This window comes from Haliotis cracherodii, unplaced genomic scaffold, assembly GCF_022045235.1.
Source record: "Haliotis cracherodii isolate W230 unplaced genomic scaffold, xgHalCrac1.p SCAF_2, whole genome shotgun sequence".
NCBI classification, from domain to species: domain Eukaryota; kingdom Metazoa; phylum Mollusca; class Gastropoda; order Lepetellida; family Haliotidae; genus Haliotis; species Haliotis cracherodii.
This window is the reverse complement of record NW_027266275.1, coordinates 62,186,396-62,208,539: the sequence shown is the minus strand read 5'-3', so window position 1 is coordinate 62,208,539 and position 22,144 is coordinate 62,186,396. Positions and strand designations below refer to the sequence as shown.

Below are 22,144 nucleotides of genomic sequence, written 5' to 3'. Positions count from 1 at the left end.
TGTGCCATATGGAATCTGGATCAATGACAATGATATTTGCTAATTTTTAACAACCGATTACCATCTGTCGATTATTTATATGATATATGAAATATGAATCTAAAATCACTGTTGCGTTTCTTATTTGGAGAGTATATATACTGTTGATGATCGTAATATATAGTAGTACATGTACATAGAATATGAACCAGTGAGGCTATTCCATCGTTTCTAACACACCGTTCCGTTATAACAAAGGGACCCGTGAAGATCCCGGTTAGAATAGGTCTTCACCAACCCATGCTTGCCGTAGAAGACGAATATGCTTGTCGAAAGAGGCGACTAACGGGATCGGGTGGTCAGGCTCGCTGACTTGGTTGATGCATTTCATCGATCCCAATTGTTTGGATCAGGGCTCATGGTATCAATCACTGGATTGTCTGGTCCAGACTCGATTATTTACAGACCGCCGTCATATAGCTGGAATATTGCTGAGTGCGGCGTTAAACAACCAACCAACCAACCAACCAACCAACCAACGTTATAACAAATGTGTGCGGACACAGTGATTTTATGAAAAACTCTCTGACTTTTGGATGTAAAAATTCAGTTTGGGTCTTGTAACAAGGACCGGAGAATTACCTCCCCTAGACTATTCATTTGCAACACTCCCCTGCAACATCAGATTTTTGTTTAACCCCGCGCTCAATACCCCAGCTATTTGTATCTATAATTCAGTTGTGTTACAGTTTACCAGCCTGTTTTGGAACGAATGCACGAGGCGACACGCGGTGTCAACGTTTAACGTGCAGGTTTTGGTGCTGACACACCATGCAAGAACGCATCGTGGGAAATCTTGTATTCTACTCAATCAATAGTCTTCACCCCCTCTCCACCGGTCAGTGTTAAAGAGAGCAGATATAAATGACAACAACAACAACCTCTGCTGAACACTTGCTTTATTTAGCTGACAGAGATCGCCACATTAACACATTCCCGTATACAGTGGGGCTTATGTTGCCGTGATTAAACCATTATTGCTATTCTGAGCCAGAAATTCACTGGCCATTATGAATGTGCATTATATCAGGTAACCCATACGTAATTGTCATTATGCAAAATAATGGATAAATTATTTATTAAACCACCCGGTTTAAGCCGGAGAAATCACTCAAATCTGTTGATCCCCTCGTGAGACTCGTTACTTCTACTTCCGAAATCAACAGATTTGAGTGATTTCTCCATTAAAATACAAACTATTCCTTTCTGCAAAGACGTTTAGTTGGTATCCACCATATCCTCTTTAAATTGCCGCATCCTCCGTTAAACCATCGTTTTCAGTTATCAATCGCTTCGTATCAGAGTTCAACAGAGTATTACTGTCATATGCTGCCTATACATAACATAGAACAGGTAAGAAAAGTAACCATGACACACTGTCACTTTGTACAACAAATATTGGATGTGTGCTTTAAGTGAGAACAACACTCCATGACGTACGTTATCGGGGTATAAATTAAGGCACCGGCACATTCTGTCTGACTTCGTCTAAGAGTATTAAGTTTCCCATTTATTTTCCGTCCCCAAATGTCTATCTACACCATGGTCTGAAACCATGTAAGTATATGGGAAATATACAAATTATGTTCTATGAAACAGTGTTACATCCAAGATCGTCAGTGTTGTCTGTGTTAGTGGTACTGTGGACACACGATTACTCGGGTTACGCTTTACATTCTGAAAACAGAAATAATATTTTGAGTAATACATATATGAAACATTAGTGTAGCTGGTGGGAAAGTGATGGTGTCAGAAAAAGGTGCTAGTAGAGAGTTGTAAAAGTACACATTGTTTAGAGGAAGTGACTGCGTGTTGTTTAGAGGAAGTGACTGCGTGTTGTTTAGAGGAAGGGAGTGCGTGTTGTTCAGACGAAGGGAGCGTGTGTTGTTTAGAGGAAATGAGGTAAAGGTGGTAACAGCAGGTGAACTTATGGTAGTGGTAGAGGTGGTAACAGTAGGTGAACTTATGGTAGTGGTAGAAGTGGTAACAGCAGGTGAACATAAGGCAGTGGCAGAGGTGGTAACAACAGGTGAACTTATGGTAGTGGTAGAGGTGGTAACAGCAGGTGAACTTATGGTAGTGGTAGAAGTGGTAACATCAGGTGAACATAAGGCAGTGGTAGAGGTGGTAACAGCTGGTAAACTTGAGGTAGTGGTAGAAGTGGTAACAGCAGGTGAACTTATGGTAGTGGTAGAGGTGGTAACAGCAGGTGAACTTATGGTAGTGGTAGAGGTGGTAACAGTAGGTGAACTTGAGGTAGTGGTAGACGTGGTAACAGCAGGTGAACTTAAGGTAGTGATAGAGGTGGTAACAGCAGGTGAACCTAAGGTAGTGGTAGAGGTGGTAACAGGAGGTGAACTTAAGGTAGTGGTAGAGGTGGTAACAACAGGACTACATGGTAGTGGCAAAGGTGGTAACACCAGGTGTACTTAAGGTGTAGGTAGAGGTGGTAACATCAGGACTACATGGCAGTGGTAGAGGTGGTTACATCAGAATACTTGGAGGCGGTAGAGGTGGTAACATCAGGACTACGTGGCAGTGGTAGAGGTGGTAACGCCAGGTGTACTTTAGGTGGTGGTAGAGGTGGTAACGCCAGAACTACGTGGCAGTGGTAGAGGTGGTAACATCAGAATACTTGGAAGCGGTAGGGGTGGTAATATCAGGACTACATGGCAGTGGTAGAGGTGGTAACATCAGGACTACATGGCAGTGGTAGAGGTGGTAACATCAGGACTACATGGCAGTGGTAGGGGTGGTAATATCAGGACTACATGGCAGTGGTAGAGGTGGTAACATCAGGACTACATGGCAGTGGTAGAGGTGGTAACATCAGGACTACATGGCAGTGGTAGAGGTGTTAACATCAGGACTGTATGGCAGTGGTAGAGGTGGTAACGCCAGGACTACATGGCAGTGGTAGAGGTGGTAACATCAGGACTGCATGGCAGTGGTAGAGGTGGTAACATCAGGACTGCATGGCAGTGGTAGAGGTGGTAACGCCAGGACTGCATGGCAGTGGTAGAGGTGGTAACATCAGAATACGTGGCAGTGGTAGAGGTGGTAACACCAGGTGTACTTAAAGTAGTGGTAGAGGTGGTAACAACAGAATACGTGGCAGTGGTAGAGGTGGTAACACCAGGTGTACTTAAAGTAGTGGTAGAGGTGGTAACAACATGACTTCATGATAGTGGTGGAATGAGTGAGTGAGGATGATTTAACGCCGCTTTTAGCAATATCCCAGCAATATCAAGGCGGGGGACACCAGAAATGGACTTCACACATTGTACCCATGTCGGGAATCGATCCAGGTCCTCAGCATGAAGAGCAAACACTTTAACCACTAGCCCATATCACTACCCCGGTACTGGTAGAGGTTGGGCAATGATGCAACTCTAATGGTAGTAGAAACTGCATGTAGTATATTAGTAATCTTACTCGGTTCAACGGTTTTAGTGAGTTGGCTGCACTTCCACTCCACTGCTCCAGGGCAGCCCTGTGTCCTCCCGTAGGCGTCTGTCGATGTAATCATCTCCCCCTGCTTGTAACACTTTGTATCTCGGGGGTCAAAATGGTTTGGACATCCGTTAGCTGAAATGCATTCCATGATTGAAATTCACGTAAAAAAAGTTGTTATGATGTTTGAGAGGCGATTAGTCAAATTGTTGTGACCAGCATAATTATTGTCAGCCACAGTATGTGCTGTCAAAGCGCTACCCTACGTTGACTGATTGTGTCTATTTGTATCATTGTTGATTTGACAAAAGGCGTGTGTCTCGGAATTCGAACTCGCGAAATCAACACTCAAGGCAAATGAATGTTGTCTTAAGCCACGTAATTATGTGGAAATTTTCAATACAAATTTCAACAAACATCAACACCAATGCTAACTGACCCATAGTCAACGCCAGCGGTATGTTACCATGTCAACTATAGCAGACTATTCTTCGTCAATACACGCGGTATGATACCATGGTGACTATTCTGACCTACCCGTACTCAGCTCCAGTGGTCTGTTACCATGGCAACTGTACTAATATACCCGTACTCAGCTCCAGTGGTCTGTTACCATTGCAACTATACTAATATACCCGTACTTAGCATCAGTGGTCTGTTACCACGCAACTGTACTAATATACCCGTACTCAGCTCCAGTGGTCTGTTACCATGGCAACTATACTAATATACCCGTACTTAGCACCAGTGGTCTGTTACCACGCAACTATACTAATATACCCGTACTCAGCACCAGTGGTCTGTTACCATGCAACTATACTAATATACCCTTATTCAGCACCAGTGGTCTGTTACCACGCAACTATTCTAATATACCCGTACTCAGCTCAAGTGGTCTGTTACCACGCAACTATACTAATATACCCGTACTCAGCTCCAGTGGTCTGTTACCATGGCAACTATACTAATATACCCGTACTTAGCACCAGTGGTCTGTTACCATGGCAACTATACTAATATACCCGTACTCAGCACCAGTGGTATGTTACCACGCAACCATTCTAATATACCCGTACTCAGTTCCAGTGGTCTGTTACCACGCAACTATACTAATATACCCGTACTCAGCGCCAGTGGTCTGTTGCCATGGCAACTATACTAATATACCCGTACTCAGCACCACTGGTCGTTACCATGCAACAATACTAATATACCAGTACTAATCACAAGCGGTATGTCACCGTGGCAACTACACTAACCCTCCCGTAATCAACACGTATAGTGTGTTATACCATGGCAACTATGCTAATCTACCCATACTCACCTCTCCTTGTAACAAAGTAGTAGGTTATAGAGTTCCCATCCCTCTTCTTCTCGCATGTATGTGTGTTACAACGTTCTCCGTAGCCAGCGCCCACGTCGATGCAACCACTGTCATGAACGCAACCTGTAAACACACAACACTGTACACCCGGAAATAACCACACAGTTAACCGTTAGCATACTGTGTTCTGAGATCAGTAAGGATTCCGATGTGAAAAGTCATCTACCTTACTCAGTGAGTGAGTGAGTATGGTTTTACGCCGCTTTTAGCAATATTCCAGCAATATCACGGCGGGGGACAGCAGAAATGGGCTTCACACATTTTACACATGTCGGGATAGGAACCCGGTTCTTCGGCGTGACGAGCGAACGCTTTAACCCCAGACTACCCGACCACCCTACTATACTCAGACATTTATAATACTACTATAAGATGCAGTCAAATCCGAAAGAGACTAACCACTGATTGATACCGTGAGCAAAGATCGACAGGGATCGATGACACACTAAGTCATTTAGGTCCACTTGCACAAAGCGATCTTACTGCTAAGACTATCGCAAGCCTATGTTATATTATTTGTTTGTTGTTTAACGCCGCATTCAGCAGTATTCAGCGGTCTGTAAATAATGGAGTCTGGAACAGACAATCAAGTGATTGACATTATGAGCATCGGTTCACGCAATTGGGATACGATGACATCATACAAGTCAGCGAGCCTGACCACCCGATCCCGCTAGTCGCCTCTTACGACAAGCATGTAAGCCTATGTTAAAGTATGGGGGTTACGATCATCTTAGCGCTAAGATCGCTTTGTGTATGTGGGCCCTGGTATCATACGACCGCCTCCCTGGTCTAATGGTAGAGCGCCCGCCCGGAGAGCGGAAGGTCCGGGGTTCGATCCCCAGCCGCGTCCTACCAAAAGACGTTAAAAGATGGTACTTGTTGTTACCCTGTCTGGCGCTCAGCATAAAGGGGCTAAAACAAGGACTGGTCGGCTCGGAGTCAGTTTACTGTGTCTGAGTGGGGTATATATGTTAAACTGCGGCATGGTATCTCAGTGAGCTAGCTCTATAAATCGGCATCAGTCCGGACTAGTACAAGCAGCCACACACACACACACACACACACACACATACACGTGCATGCAGGTCGCTGTATAAGTGCAATAATCTAGGACGCGACGTTAAACCCCATTTCACCTCACCTCACCTGGCATCATCGTTCTCCGCTATACTGACCTTCTTTGTCCACCTGCAGTGTAAACTTGCTGTCTGACTGCACACACTTGAGGTATACACACTCCGAGGCCTGGTAGCTAGCGTTTACATTGACACAGCCGCCTGTATGTTTGACACAACCTAAACACACGATGCATTGTAGTCAGTCAGTGTGGTTTTCCCGCCAAGGATAACTCGACGGTTTGGTTGGAAATGTAAAAATTACGAACAGGGGGAAAACTCGAGGGTTTGTTTGTTTGTTTGTTTGTTTGTTGTTTAACGCCGCACTCAGCAATATTCCACTTATATGACGGCGGTTTGTAAATAATCGAGTCTGGACCAGACAATCCAGTGATCAACATCATGAGCATCGATCCACGCAATCGGGATACGATGACATGCATCAACCAAGTCAGCGAACCTGACCACTCGATCCCGTTAGTCGCCTTTGACGACAAGCATGGGTTGCTGAAGACCTTTTCTACCCCGGATCTTCATGGGCCTCGGAGGAAAGTGTTTTACCTGTCTTAAAGGCAGAAAGAAACATCTGAAATAGCATTATCAACAATTTTATTATGTTACCAACACACTTTCAACGAACCGTCATGGTAGGAAAAGGACGTAAAGCATACTCGTATCTTAAAGGCATTGTGGTTTATCAGCTTCCCACCAGAAAAATAACTTACATTTGTCGTGTAATTTTATATTTGAGCCCTTTTCTTTATATTAGCCTGGTAGTGCGTGTTATATATACTGAACAACAAAAGTTCCTGTGACATTGTATAAGATTTAATGCAAAGTTATGTTTTTTACCAAATCTGAAACAATTTCGGCCTGCCACTCCGAAGATTGTCTCCGACTGCATCCGTCTGTTGCCAACGTTGCCATAAACACCAAATGGTGTTTCTGTGGACGTTAAATTGTTTGCAACATCACTATGACTCGATTCTGCTTCAAGCATACCAATGTCTCGCAGACGCTCATTTTCGGACAATTTTTTAAAAATTTTGTTGTTTTTCTGAGTGGTTGTTGTCAGCACGATATTGAATCCCGTTAACGCACATGCTTTTATACCCATTCTTGCAATTGGGTAGTGAAATGCATGGGGCTTGCATAAAAGTCAACTTTTGCATGGAATGCATGCTTTTCTGTAACAGTTGCGTTTTGGCGACTTGATTCCATTTATATACTACAATATTGAAAACCAAGCTTTACTTGTTTGAAAAATACACTAAAATATTGGTGTCACAGGAACTTTTGTTGTTGAGTAAAGATAGTGTTCCATTGCAAAATACATGTCTAACAGAGATTTTCTACAGCAGGGGGACTATCAAAAAAGAATCCCTGGGGCAGAGGGACTTTCAATGGCATATCCCTTGGAAAGGGGGACCTTTAGAAGAATATCCTGGATCACAGGGACCTTTATCGAACATCACTGGAACAGTGGGGCTTTCAACAGAATATCCTGGAAATCCTTACCTTCAATTATTGGGTCCAGTTCAGCTACAGCATGGAATCGGAATTCAAACACCTTGTCCTTCATGCCCTGAGAGATCTTGACACTGGCTTTACATGTGTGTTGAAGACACTGGCCAAAAGTTAGCGCCGTGCCGTTCTCGTAGCACTTGTCTCCTATCACACAGCCTGTAAACGAACGAAAACACCAATGGGGATGTATAAAAGAGTGAGTGAGTGAGTGAGTGAGTGAGTCGGGTTTAACGCCGCTTTTAACAGTATTCCAGTTATATCACGGTGTGTCAGCTTGATGTGGGAGGAAAGCCCGAAGTGATGCAGGTCTTAGACGTTTACCACTTCGGTGAAACCCACGAGCACGGGTATGGTGCTGACAAACCTAAAAACATAATCGGGACAAACCGGAATTCGAACCCACAATCACAGGTTTCTGGCGTGCCCATGGGTCGCAACAGCGAATCGCGGCGCCTTAGACGACTGGGCCACCCGTGCCCCCATGTATAAAAGAGGAGGAAAGCGTGCGGAGCTGTATGGTACTAAGCGTCTATGACACAAGTACTATTCTTCGGAAGCTGAAATGGCATTTGGAATGCACACCTTTTCTGTTTAACAACCCATTCAGCTATATTTATTCTGTATCGCTAGTCCAGGCAAAATAAGGTTTCACCTGGATCAAATTGCAATAGAATGTATTTCACCACAATGCATTTCTACAAGGTCCCGAAAGCAACATACTAAAAGTCCCAAGCAATCCCAGTTTGGGAAATTTCTAATTTGCATAATCCAATATGGCCACCAATTATTAATATATCTTCCATATTTCAGACGAGGTTCAATGTTTTGATGAAAAAAGAGTTCAGCATATGGCGGACTCCCCCCGGTGTCTTACGTTTCCATCACTTTATCCTCTTATATTTTAAGTGTCTCTCATTTTCACCATCATCATGATTGCTATTGTTAGTAATAGCGACGAGCAGAAGCAGCCATCATTCCGACACAAGGACGTGACCTGACTGTAAAAGTCCAGTTTCCACCCTTGCCGATATTGGCTGGATTTTCTGGCCGCGGTCGTAGAGCCACCAGTGGCAATCATGAGTTATGTCCCTTCTACGCCCCTCATACTGACCAATCAGATTCCAACTCTCATATCACTTACATTTACTTCAAACAAAATGGCGGCGCCCAGTCAAGACGATCTGATTGATGATCGAAATGTAATTGTAATAAAACGGGTCTTACTTCGGAAAGTGCATCAAATCACGTGAGCACCTTTATTACAAACATGAAATGATTTGGAAAATATCTGTTGACGCCGATTTGGCGGTACACATGCTTAGCTATTCCTGCAAGCGACCGAATTCTGTTCAGCAGTTTACCAAACGGATGTCGACTTCGTTATGCGACTTTGATTTGACTATGCATAGACTCGTTAGTCCTCCTAGAAATAACTCCAAAACTCCAGCCTAGTTGGGCATGGTGGAAAATGGACTTTTACAGTCAGTTAACTCCCTTGCCTCGGGAAGATGAGCAGCAGCAGCAGCAGCAGTAGTAGTAGTAGTAGTAGTAGTAGTAGTAGTAGTAGTAGTAGTTTACCACTTCGACGAAAGCTCTAGCAGGGCATGGTACTGTGGAATGGACAGACCAATGATCGTAATAAGAGCGAATCCACGATTTTAACTATCGGTATCATGAAAAAACAAACGACGTTTTTTCTGAACCCTGATGGTCAATGCTGACTCGATCGGCACTGACAAGAGCGACGTCGTGTTTGGAAACACTGAAAGTACTACGCACATACGTGACCTTTTGTTTGCATATGTAACCGTAAATGACCCAGACGGATACCGATTTTAGGCTAACACTGGCTCTATCCATACTCATTATTTGATAATTATGTTTCTATGATGCCATCAGTCAATACAAATATTGTTCGTAACTTATGTAGAGGGGAATATGTGAGTAACTCTCCATTCCTTTAAAATAATGGAGCAGGCCCATTATTTTTAAGGAATGGAGAGTTACGAGGATAACGGATTTGTTTTTTCTCGTCAAAGGCTTATTTAATTGCTATAAATATGAACATCGTTGTCGGTAACCTGCTCTAACACAAATAATATACATATTATTTTGATCTTTAAAGCATTATGCAAAATTATGAAAAAAAATAATAGTCAATTTCACATCATACATTCATGTGCCGCCGTAGCTGAAGGTGACCATTAAACGTTCTCAAATCAAGCAATGCGATTTCGAACCTCGCTGGCGACACATATTTTCGGAAAATATATGAAATTATTCACTTGTCAAAAAATGTTCCGTCTATTCCAAGTGAAAATTAATTTAAATGTTGGTTCAAGATATAGCTGAAAAACAACTTTCCATTCATAAAACATAATTGAGCGTTCAAACGATAGACTGACGTCACAGATGTGTTTTCACAATGTGTACATGTTATGCCATGTCAATATATACAGAAAGCAATCTGTGTTTTCAGCTTCTTCACAAAAACATTCTAATACACATGCTCTGGGCCTGTGCCTTTAAGCATTAAGGATAGAGTTTGTTTGTTTGTTGTTTAACGCCGCACCCAGCAATATTCCAGCTGTATGACGGCGGTCGGTAAATAATCCACGCATCAACAAAGTCAGCGAACCTGACCACCCGATCCCGTTAGTTGCCACTTACGACAAGCATAGTCGCCTTTTACGGCAAGCATGGGTTGTTGAAGACCTATTCTATCCCGGATCTTCACAGGCCTATAGAGGATAGAAGACTATGACTAAGTGAAGTACCAGCAGCAGTTGGTTTCCACAGGGGTCTCCGCATCCATCGCCTGTACCTGGGGATGACGTCACATACAGCTGTCGTGCAGTTTTCAGGGAAGTGGACCACGTCGCCATAAGCGTAACACGTGCCGTCGTAGTGGCAGTGAGCTTTCTGAAAATGTAGTGAAATGAAGAAGATGTTCTCCTAGAATTCCTATTCATGTTTCAGTCCTTTTGTCTTTAATCACGTTTACAATATGTGGGATTTTTAGTGCAGTCGTTACATTGATAACAAGGCCTGAACACTACCTGTGATGACGCCTAACCAAGCACTGATAACAAGGTCTGAACACTACTTGTTATGGTGTCCAACACATCACTGATAACAAGGTCTGAACACAACGTGTAATGATGTCCAACACAGCACTGATAACAAGGCCTGAACACTACGTGTTATTGCGCCTGACCAAGCACTGATAACAAGGTCTGAACACTACGTGTAATGATGTCCAACACATCACTGATAACAAGGTCTGAATACAACGTTTAATGATGCATAACACAGCATTGATAACAAGGTCTGAACACGACGTGTAATGGCGCATAAATAAGCATTGATAACAAGGTCTGAACACAACGTGTAATGATGTCCAACACAGCACTGATAACAAGGTCCGAGAACTACATGTACCGATGTCCAACACAGCACTGATAACAAGGCCTTAACACAACGTGTAATGATGTCCAACACAGCACTGATAACAAGGTCTGAACACAACGTGTAATGGTGTCCAACACATCACTGAAAACAAGGTCTGAACACAACGTGTAATGGTGTCCAATACATCACTGATTACAAGGTCTGAACACTACGTGTAATGATGTCCAACACATCACTGATAACAAGGTCTGAATACAACGTTTAATGACGCATAACACAGCATTGATAACAAGGTCTGAACACGACATGTAATGGCGCATAAATAAGCATTGATAACAAGGTCTGAACACAACGTGTAATGATGTCCAACACAGCACTGATAACAAGGCCTGAACACTACGTGTTATTGCGCCTGACCAAGCACTGATAACGAGGTCTGAACACTACGTGTAATGATGTCCAACACATCACTGATAACAAGGTCTGAATACAACGTTTAATGATGCATAACACAGCATTGATAACAAGGTCTGAACACGACGTGTAATGGCGCATAAATAAGCATTGATAACAAGGTCTGAACACAACGTGTAATGATGTCCAACACAGCACTGATAACAAGGTCCGAGAACTACATGTACCGATGTCCAACACAGCACTGATAACAAGGCCTTAACACAACGTGTAATGATGTCCAACACATCACTGATAACAAGGTCTGAACACAGCGTGTAATGGTGTCCAACACAGCACTGATAACAAGGTCTGAGAACTACATGTACCGATGTCCAACACAGCACTGATAACAAGGCCTTAACACAACGTGTAATGGTGTCCAATACATCACTGATTACAAGGTCTGAACACTACGTGTAATGATGTCCAACACATCACTGATAACAAGGTCTGAATACAACGTTTAATGACGCATAACACAGCATTGATAACAAGGTCTGAACACGACATGTAATGGCGCATAAATAAGCATTGATAACAAGGTCTGAACACAACGTGTAATGATGTCCAACACAGCACTGATAACAAGGTCCGAGAACTACATGTACCGATGTCCAACACAGCACTGATAACAAGGCCTTAACACAACGTGTAATGATGTCCAACACATCACATAACAAGGTCTGAACACAGCGTGTAATGGTGTCCAACACATCACTGAAAACAAGGTCTGAATACAACCTGTAATGATGTCCAACAAATACGTGTAATGGTGTCCAACACAGCACTGATAACAAGGTCTGAATACAACGTGTAATGGTGTCCAACACATCACTGATAACAAGGTCTGAACACAACGTGTAATGGTGTCCAACACAGCACTGAAAACAAAGTCTGAATACAACCTGTAATGATGTCCAACACATCACTGATAACAAGGTCTGAACACTATGCGTTATGGCACCTGACCAAGCACTGATAACAAGGTCTGAACACTACGTGTAATTATGTCCAACACAGCACTGATAACAAGGTCTGAACACTACGTGTAATTATGTCCAACACAGCACTGATAACAAGGCCTGAACACTACGTGTTATGGTGCCTGACCAAGCACTGATAACAAGGTCTGAACACTACGTGTAATGATGTCCAACACATCAGTGATAACAAGGTCTGAATACAACGTTTAATGACTCCTAACCAAGCACTGAAAACACGGTCTGAATACTACGTGTAATGATGTCTAGCCCAAATGTTTATTTATAGCCAACATTCATTATTTTGCGTAACCTGTCGAAGAATTAATGCCGCTCAAACATACGATTTCGAATTCGCGGAATCTTTGTGTTGAGTGTAGACTGTATGTCATAAGGTTAAATTTCCTATTATGAAATACTACTTCTCTTCTGTTATATGAGTAAAATGTTCTTGTCTTTTTAGTTTCTTATTTAACATTTGACGATGAGTAATAAAAAATCTGGACTTAAAATATTAATTTTACTCGGGACATATAATACGTCGTTCCTCGTCACTCCTAAATTATTGTCTATATATCCAACTTGTGAAGATATGGAGGCGATATAATTTTTTTCCTATGGTGGTCGTTATTTGCGGCGTTGACGGTATGGAAGTAATTACCTTTATTGGCGAGATCATGCCATACTGAAGGACACCTCTCGCCCAGTGGATGCGGCACACCCTCTCGTCACACGGAATCCCGGTCTTCTCAACTTCTGGGTGCCAGGGGTTCCAGATGATGCAACGACCCTCAAACGGACAACCTGGCAGGTCAGTATGAAATCAAGGTCAGCAAGACTCACCCGTGGATGATGATGATGATGATGATGATGATTATTATTATTATTATTATTATTAGTAGTAGTAGTAGTAGTATGTACAGATGTACAGATTCTCCCAGGAAGCGCTGCCGAGTCAAACCCACCCAGAACTTTTCGGAGAATGTGAAGACTTAACACTGCAGCCTTCTGCATTACCCAGATTGTCAGATGGGTTGTATCCCTGGGAGCAACCCGGGTACTCTCTCAATGTCAGTCAACAGATTGGGAGGTATCAAACCTAAGGCACCGAGAACAACAGGGAGTTGGACAACATGGTACTTGGGATGCAAGCTTGACATTTCGAAAGCGAGGTCCGCATATTTGCCATGTTTTTCTTCAGTTTCGTCAATCACGTTAGTGTCAAGAGGGACAGAAAATTCAGTGATATAAAGGATTTTATTGGATTTATCAAAAAAGACAAGATCTGGTTTGTTGGCCTGGATACGTCTGAGGCTGTATATGGGCCTATTCCAAAGAATTTTGTATTTATAATTTTCAATGACGCCCCCCACATATTCTGGGTTGCACCATGGATAGACCTGCGTCAAAATCACAAGCATGGCGAAGACGATAATAAAATGGTCGAGCTACACCATCACGTCGCTTAAAATACTGTGTTCGTGCCAAAGCTTGGCATCCACTGACAATGTGTTGGGCAGTCTCATTATATTCATTACATAATCTACATTTCATATTTACATTTTGATGCAAAATCACACATTGTGGGAAGTGGCTGGTCCTGAGAGACAAACAGAAAACCTCCTGTTTCACTTTTCAGGCCAGCCGACCTCATCCAAGCGAAGGACTCTGCAGGCTTGCTGATCTTCTCAACACACTGCGCATAAACTGAAAGCAGTGGTCGTTCAGAAAGCCTCTCCTTGAAAAACTGAATCTGGGCCGACTTGATATGGCACCTCGCTTGGTTGACACTCATTTATGTACCGTCCAGCAGTACAGAACCATCAACAAAATCAACACCGACATTGAGGTTATGTTTTGGCTCGTTTTAGAAAACTGTGGAATGTCTTGTTTTCATTATGGTCTTGACATGCTTCATAAGAGTATCATCAGACAAATAAATGTGTGCAAAAGTGCACAAAACAATTCTATCATGAATCAAACCAAGCGCTCCCATGATAATTGGTAAATATAAGCGATTGGGGGAAGGGCGGGGGTGGTGGGATCTGCCATGATATTCTTCGTTTGAGGGTGTCAATACCCTGAATTTCTTGTTTCGTCCAATGAACAACACCAAAAGAATACGAAAGGACGGGTACAGCATAAGTATTTGTGGCTTTGACTTTATTGCGAGCGTTCAGCTCTGAACTCCTACATTTGTACTCTGTCCGAAGTTTGTCCTTGATATGGGCATTCTGGAGTTTGTCCCTGATCTGCATCCCAAAGTACGTATAGGCCTGACCTTCCACGATATGATCAATAACTCCTCCCCAAGTAAACTGACTGATCCCCCCTCTTCTACCTTGCCACGTTTCAAATGAAGAAAGTTGCATTTGTCGAGTCTTAAGGACATGCGGATATCATTAGAAAAGGACTCGACAAGCAGAATCTGTGTTTTGAGTTTAGACCCTTCATTGGCTATAAGTTCAAGGTTATCCATGTACAGGAGGTGATTAAGGGGTGTTGGGGATCTGTGCTGAGGAGGTCTAGGATGATAACCTTCCACTTTGCTGAGCAAAAGGCCTAAAGGATTCAGTGACAAACAGAAAAGCAAAGGGCTAAAAGAATCGCCCTGAAATCTTCCTCTTCTAATAGAAATGGGTTCCGAAGTCACCACCTGCCCCTGCGAATACATCTTAAGTTGAGTTGACCAACAAATCATTAAAGACTTGAGAACAAGTAGTCGCTCAGTGAGGTCAATACATTCCAGTGACCTCAAAATCCATGCGTGAGATACAGAATCATAAGCTTTTCTGTAGTCTATCCAACACATTGAGAGGTTACGGTGGTAAGTTTTAGCCTCTTCAAGGATAATTTTCTGAACTAGAAATAGATCCTTACAACCACAGAATCCCTTTCTGGCTCCTCCCTGCTCCATGTAAATAATGTGACACAATATCTGTAAGACACCCTGTACATATTTTGTATTGTGTATTCAGACATGCAATAGGGCGGAAGTTTTGGGGATCAGTCAAATCACCTTTCTTAGGGAGAAGTATTGTTCGACCTTTGCACAACCAAGGGGAACATCCCCTGTATCCACAAGAAAATTTAAACAGTCAAGTAATGGCGTTTGGACACAAAGGAACAGTTTCCAAAAACGTTTTTGAATACCACTTTTTAATTGCCTGTTTCAGGCATTCGGGTGTAATGAAACACAACAATGGTGACGTTATTTTGCATGTACATTAATATTGTAATCCTCTCTACCCATGGTTCCTCGAGGTTACAGATGCCGGGTATAGACCACAACTGTTTCCAAAACCTTTCACTGGAATCAATGGTGGGTCTTTTCTCGTCATTGCCACTGGTGGCATTTAATTGCCTGTAAAACTGTTTTTCTTTAGATTTGAACAGTTTATGTTGTTTTATGAAATGATTTTTCTAATTCCACTTTCTCTTTCTTTCGGTCCAAACCTTTAAAATTGCCTTCAGAGCATCAAGAATGTGATTTAGAATATTTTCTTTTGTTGCCTTGTATTTTTTTTTTTAACATTTTTGTTTGCGTTTGACATTGATTGCACTGAGGAACGTAATTGTAAGCAAAGTCCTATCTAGGATTTGTGTTTCCTTGTTTCATTTAGTTGTACTTGGAACCGGTTTTTCTTTTGGTGATTTTGTTTATTACCCGTTTGTGCTTTGTTGTCTTTGGAAACTGTGTGGAGTTCATCCAGTGTTCGAGCAGCAGCATACTCGCAACAGTTAATGCCAAGCAAAGAACACATCGCATTAAGAGTGACTGAAATAATTTAATTTAATTTATCAAGTTGATTCTGTTGAATTGATTGGTTAAATTATTTAATTGACCTCCTTTTTCAGTTGGCAAATCACAGATTTGCCAAAAGAATGACACAAACAAATTGTACAAGGGATCATCAGAAAGATCATTGACAGAAGAGAGGTCGGAATCGGGAGAAAACTCATGATCTTCGAGGCTGGAATTTCATTTTGTGAGGCCATGTGTGGGTCATCAGTGACAACTGCATTAGGTAATTTAGGGAGAACAATGCAACGTCTATTTGCAATTCGGGTCTGCTTCGGTGGGATCTGAGGGTTCATGTAAAGGCGCCTGACGAGTGTTGGCAGTTAGCTGGGGCAAGTCCCATCTCCAATTTCGTTGGTTTGTATGCCGGCGGGAGGCTAACTGGGGTGCGGGGTTCGAGTTTTTGTCTTGGCTTTCTGTGACCCAGTGTTGAACCAGTTTCGAAGGGTTAGGCCTAACTGGGTGATGTACGTTTAGTTCTTGCTTAGGAGATATATACCAGGATGGTGACGGGGATACTTACCACTTTTATACCTGAGTAGTCCTATTCTTCCTGACCGGTAACACTTCCATTTAATACACGGTGTTCTAGGGTCTGTGAAGACTGTATTAAGCTTCTTTGGAATCTTCGTTTTGTTAAACGCAAACTCGCAGTGATCACGTCTTGGTACACCTTTCGATGGAAAAACGTCAAAGTATTTTAACAAGATTTCTGTCCAAGCTAGCTCAATATTTAGACCACTTTAGACTTCCCACTTCTCATTGTTTGGGTAACATTTGTAAAGAAAATCAATAAGAATATAACCGCTGGTTCGATTTTTTTCGACAACAGAAAATAGGAACGTTTTTACATAACTATGCAAACCATGTTGCGACGTTTAGTATCCAAACTGAAAAAGCACTTATTGCGTGCCTAAGTTGATATGATGTTGTCAACTCACCTCGTTTAAACCGGTCCAGTTGGGGCACATATAGTCGCCTGTGGTCCTGGTTCAATTGATGGGTCTGGTAAGAGGTGACAACCACAGCAAACAAAGCTAGCGCCAGTACTGTGGGGAATTAGAGTAAGTGATGGAGTTTAGCAGTTTTCAGTTATTATAGTGTGTCAGTGTGAGGGGAAAGCCCAAACTGACGCTAATCGAAGACGTTTACATCTTTGTAGAAACTCACGGGGAATAGTGCTGACAAAGCTTAAGGCCGAAATGGAATTTAAGTCCACGACCAGCGCATCTTAGTGCCGCAACGGGCGACAATTTAGGGCAGTGGTATGCCCTTGCCCAACAAGAGATATGAAATATACATTCATTTTATTTTATTTTATTTTATTTTATCGGTTCCAACGTTAAAATGGCAAAAACAAAGTTCCTATATTGTGAAACGTTCAACAAGATGCATAATATTATCTATATGGAGATTATAGCGTGATGTGGAATATAACATTACAGGATTTCCAGTCGTCATTGAGGACATAGATTGAGGCACATCAATTAAACAGTATATACAGTAAACTATGTTTATAACGAACACGCTTATAACGAACTGACCGATATAACGAACTTATTTTTCAGTCCCGGCCAATCGTTGCATATATGCTGTATATATACTTATAACGAACTACGGTTATTACGAACTAAAATTAGTGATCCCTTTGAGTTTGTTATAACCGTAGATTACTGTACATTGAAATGCATTTGAGCACTTGTACGTTTCTATAAACATTTTAGTACTTACTTATTAAGGCGCAGTACAACCCCATCGCTTGAAGCACCCGTACCCAAAGACAAAATCAAATGAAGGAACGCCGTGATGAAAGCAAATAGGTCGTTCTCGTCACGCCTCTGCCGCTTTACACTCACGGTGCAGGAACATCAATAACACCCACTGTTTATGTCGTTTTAACCATCGCCGTCATCCCGGACACGTTACAAATTCAGATTGTATCGAATCACACACGCCATGAATACATTTCCATCGTTATTTATTTCAGTGATATTGATTTCGGAGGTATGCAATGACTTCCTTCACAGATAGTGATGTCAATCGACAGGAATCAATGGTAGCATCTGCCGTTATGTTTTCTTGTTGACAGAAACGGTTGGCTTCATCCTTTCAGCAGGCACCGCGTGCATCACATGTTAATATGTACCAGAGCAGTTTAAGTATTGCAGATTATTTCGTGAAAGCTGATAAACAATTTAATCAAAATATCCCAAGGCTTTTATTTGTACATATACAATGATATATGACGGCATCACGTACGTGATGCTATATTTTCCGAGCGCCTGTAAATACGTCACGGCCTATATTTATTGCGTGTATGTTGTGTATGATATGATTGATTTAGAAATAATAAGGGCCTGAGTGCCATTTTGAGTCAGTAGTGGTTAAGATGGTAATTCAAGAGCACCTTTTCTGTGCGATAATAATACAGATTGCTACATCTCGTGAGGTGATACCTTCAGCACTTCAATTGCACTAAGCTATAGTACGCAAGTCTCATCTTTTCACTCTTTGCATCTTGATATGTGATATTAAGAGCTCAATAAGTGTTTATTCAAAATTAGCATCACAACCACGATCGCCATTTGGGTGATTATTTGAGAGTTTTTGACTGTAATAATACATCTTTCCTTTTCTATAGAGGCTAAAGATATTTATTATTCTGCAATCGTGGTAATTTTTGTTGACATTATCAAACAACTTTTTATATAAAAGAATTTTGAAAACTCATATATATACAGAACAGTATATGTTTTATGTACATATCAGGAAATACCGTAATTCATTTGGAAGATTTCGATGTTCAACCCATGATTTACGCATTGGGAGATACACAAAATCTCCAAGATCGGAATGATTATGTAAAATGGGTAATAGCCAAGATATAGAGGATGAATATCACTTTTTGTTGTATGTCCATTGTATTCCATTGTGAGAAAAACATATATTACTGTATACTACTTTAATGATCCAAATATTGTGAAATTCCGACAATCGTTGAACAGTCTAGATAAATCAATAATGCAAAACGTAGTCATGTATACATTCAACGCACTGTTATGCAGAACCAAATTTGTAATAATAGTTAAAATTGTGTGCAACATCTCTGTCATATGTACTATAGGCCTGGGGGCTCTAATGTGATTGAATAAAGATTGATTGATTGAATATATAAGATATATACTATAATAAAACAAAATGTATTTTATGTGAATATAGAGATTATCACCAGAGAGTGTTTCTGTATTGTAAATATACAAGCATATCAAATACATAACGCTTTATATAAGATATTTACGACACGAAAACACACGAGGATAATACTAGTACACGGTTAATCATATAATGCCATTCTTAAAATGATCTATGTAATGTCACTCATTGAAGTAACTTCAGACACAGCGCATGAATACAGTGGTGTAGATAATATATCTCCCCATTTGCCATGCGACCCGTGAAGATCCAGGGAAGAATTGCCTTAACAGGCGACTATGCTTGTCATTAGGGGCGACCAACGGGATCGGGTGGTCAGGCTCGCTTACTTGGTTGATGCATGTCATCGTATCCTAATTGCGTGAATCGATGATCATGATGTCAATCACTGAATTGACTGGTCCAGACTTGAATATTTACCGCCGTCATATGGCTGGAATATTGTTAAGTGTGACGTTAAACAACAAATAAACAAACATTTGTCATACAGTGTCAAATGATTCGGAGCCATGTTTATCTACACTTTGGAAATATAGTCAATGGATGAATAACCTTATCCATTATATAAACAATGTAAACACTGAATTTACCTCCAATATCATATTTTTGAGAATATATTGGAGCCCGTTTAACCTGTCTTTGTCACGAAAATAGTGTAATAAACTAATGAAAATAGATTTTTTTAAGCATCAGCGTAGCATAATATTTACATGTAAGTACAGTCCCGTTTATTTACTTATTATAGAACCTTGGTGGGGACAGCAGTTATGGACAGAGTGCCAAGTAGTGGTACAGGGGTTTACAGTATAAATAACACTATCCACTGGATAAACAATGGAAGCACGATATTTGCCCCCAAGTGATTTTCCCAGAGATTATTTGAAGCAATCTTTGTTAAGAAAATGTAATAATATAACTCATAAATAAAGTTATTTCCAGCAATTTCAATTTGTTTTATTCACGGGTCTTTGAGGGTGTTAAACCTTGAATAAAACGTTTCTTTCAACATGATCATTATAAATGTATTTAGCTAAATTAACTACAGTGTCAGGATCTTGCGATTATAAAAGGAGGCTGAATTTGTGATAGTTTGGATGGAAATAGAACTTGGTTTTAAAATAAGTTTGTCTCAAGTTATCAAACACGGGGCAGATAACTATAAAGTGATATTCCGTTTCAACACAGTTTAAGCTGCATAACTTACATTTATGAGATTTCGTGGTATATTAGCATGCCGGGGGGGCAAAAAGACTGAGATTGGACTACAACAACAGAGGGAGGTCTCGACGTTGTCGACGTTGTACGTGCGCCTCAATCGATTTACTCAGAAAAGAATCGCCAGAAATAAAAATAAAGTTACAATATATACGCCCATATGCCATAAGCAATAGACACTAACGATTGAACTCTTAAAAGGTACATGTGTATTGTTACGATAGAATCAAATATTGAAAAGAAGGTATAAAATCCAACATTCGAACTTTGAAGAACACAGATGAATCAAAAGACGAGAAACTCTGAAAGCAGCGTTTGACTCTGTGATATACTGTATACTGAAATATTTTACTGTGGTATACATCACGTCACAGAGTGATGAAGTGGCATCAAACGTTAAGCTGTGTTAATGTCACTGAATGTCCAACCCACTCTTTTAGTAGCTTTTCGTCAGGAGTTCTGTCTAAAATGTATTGCCACACTAGTTAATAATATTCCAGGAACTACCACACGGTATATGGAAGCGTTTTCGAAGTACATTCATCATTGGAAATTACCTACCGGTTGGGGTTGCGAAAGAAGTGCTTGCATATTATGGTTTATTTCTTGCTGATGCAGTCATCAACAAACTCATGGCTTATCGTAGATTTGATATACCACTGACAGGTCAAACGGAAATCAGGATTCTAAAATCTCACGAAATATGTTCATTCCACGCAGAAGTAAGCCAGCTATGTACAACGTGGGTTTCTCTTCCTTTGATGTGACAATTAATTTAAGACAAGATCACTTCAACTATCAACGATCGAGTTTACCATTTGAACTACAGCATGATAGATGTGATTGAACTGGAGCTCACAGCTTCAATATATCATTTGGAGGAGTGCCATCAAGCGCCAGGACACCGTGGGCCGATAAGGGCTATCTGTTACTTCAAGCGTTAGTGAGGGTGTTTTACGGTTTAACGCCGCTTTGAACAGTATTTCATTTATGTCATGGTGTGTCAGCTTGATGTGGGTGGAAAGCCCAAAGTTATGCAAGTCTCAGACATTCACTGCTATGGTGAAACCCAGGAGAGCACATCTATCGTGCTGACAAAACTAGAAGGATAATCATGGCAAATATGGGATCCGAATACGTTGATTCAAGAAAAAAAGGATTCCAACCCTCATAACAAGTAACATTATTCCAGCAGGTATATATCGGAGTACAACACAAGACTATGGTTTGTCTTTCAATAATGAAAATTTAGTAACGGGAATCATAAAATGAACTTGTGGAAGATGACACAAGTCACATGAAGTAACAGTATTATTATAAATAGAAGAAGTAACCATAATATCACAGATAACTGAAGCAACAATATCACAGATAACGGAAATAACAATATCACAGATAACTGAAGATAACAAGATCGCAGATAACTGAAGTAACGATAGCTCAAATAACTGAAGTAACAATATCACAGATAACGGAAGATAACAATATCACAGATAACTGAAGATAACAATAACACAGATAACGGAAGATAACAATATCACAGATA

General features: G+C 41.1%; 1 protein-coding gene across 1 annotated transcript; it reads right to left on the bottom strand.

Moving 5' to 3' along the window:
• Positions 1-947: 947 nt before the first annotated feature.
• Positions 948-18,009, bottom strand: LOC139469384 (uncharacterized). Its single transcript, XM_071251547.1, has 10 exons — positions 17,902-18,009; positions 17,112-17,219; positions 16,694-16,843; positions 13,030-13,172; positions 10,299-10,443; positions 7,513-7,677; positions 6,055-6,174; positions 4,817-4,939; positions 3,475-3,627; positions 948-1,716 (listed from the first exon to the last, which is right to left on the bottom strand). Exons 1-10 carry the CDS (start codon positions 17,924-17,926, stop codon positions 1,703-1,705), a joined length of 1,146 nt encoding a protein of 381 aa, XP_071107648.1. The 5' UTR covers positions 17,927-18,009; the 3' UTR covers positions 948-1,702.
• Between the last annotated feature and the right edge of the window lie 4,135 nt (positions 18,010-22,144).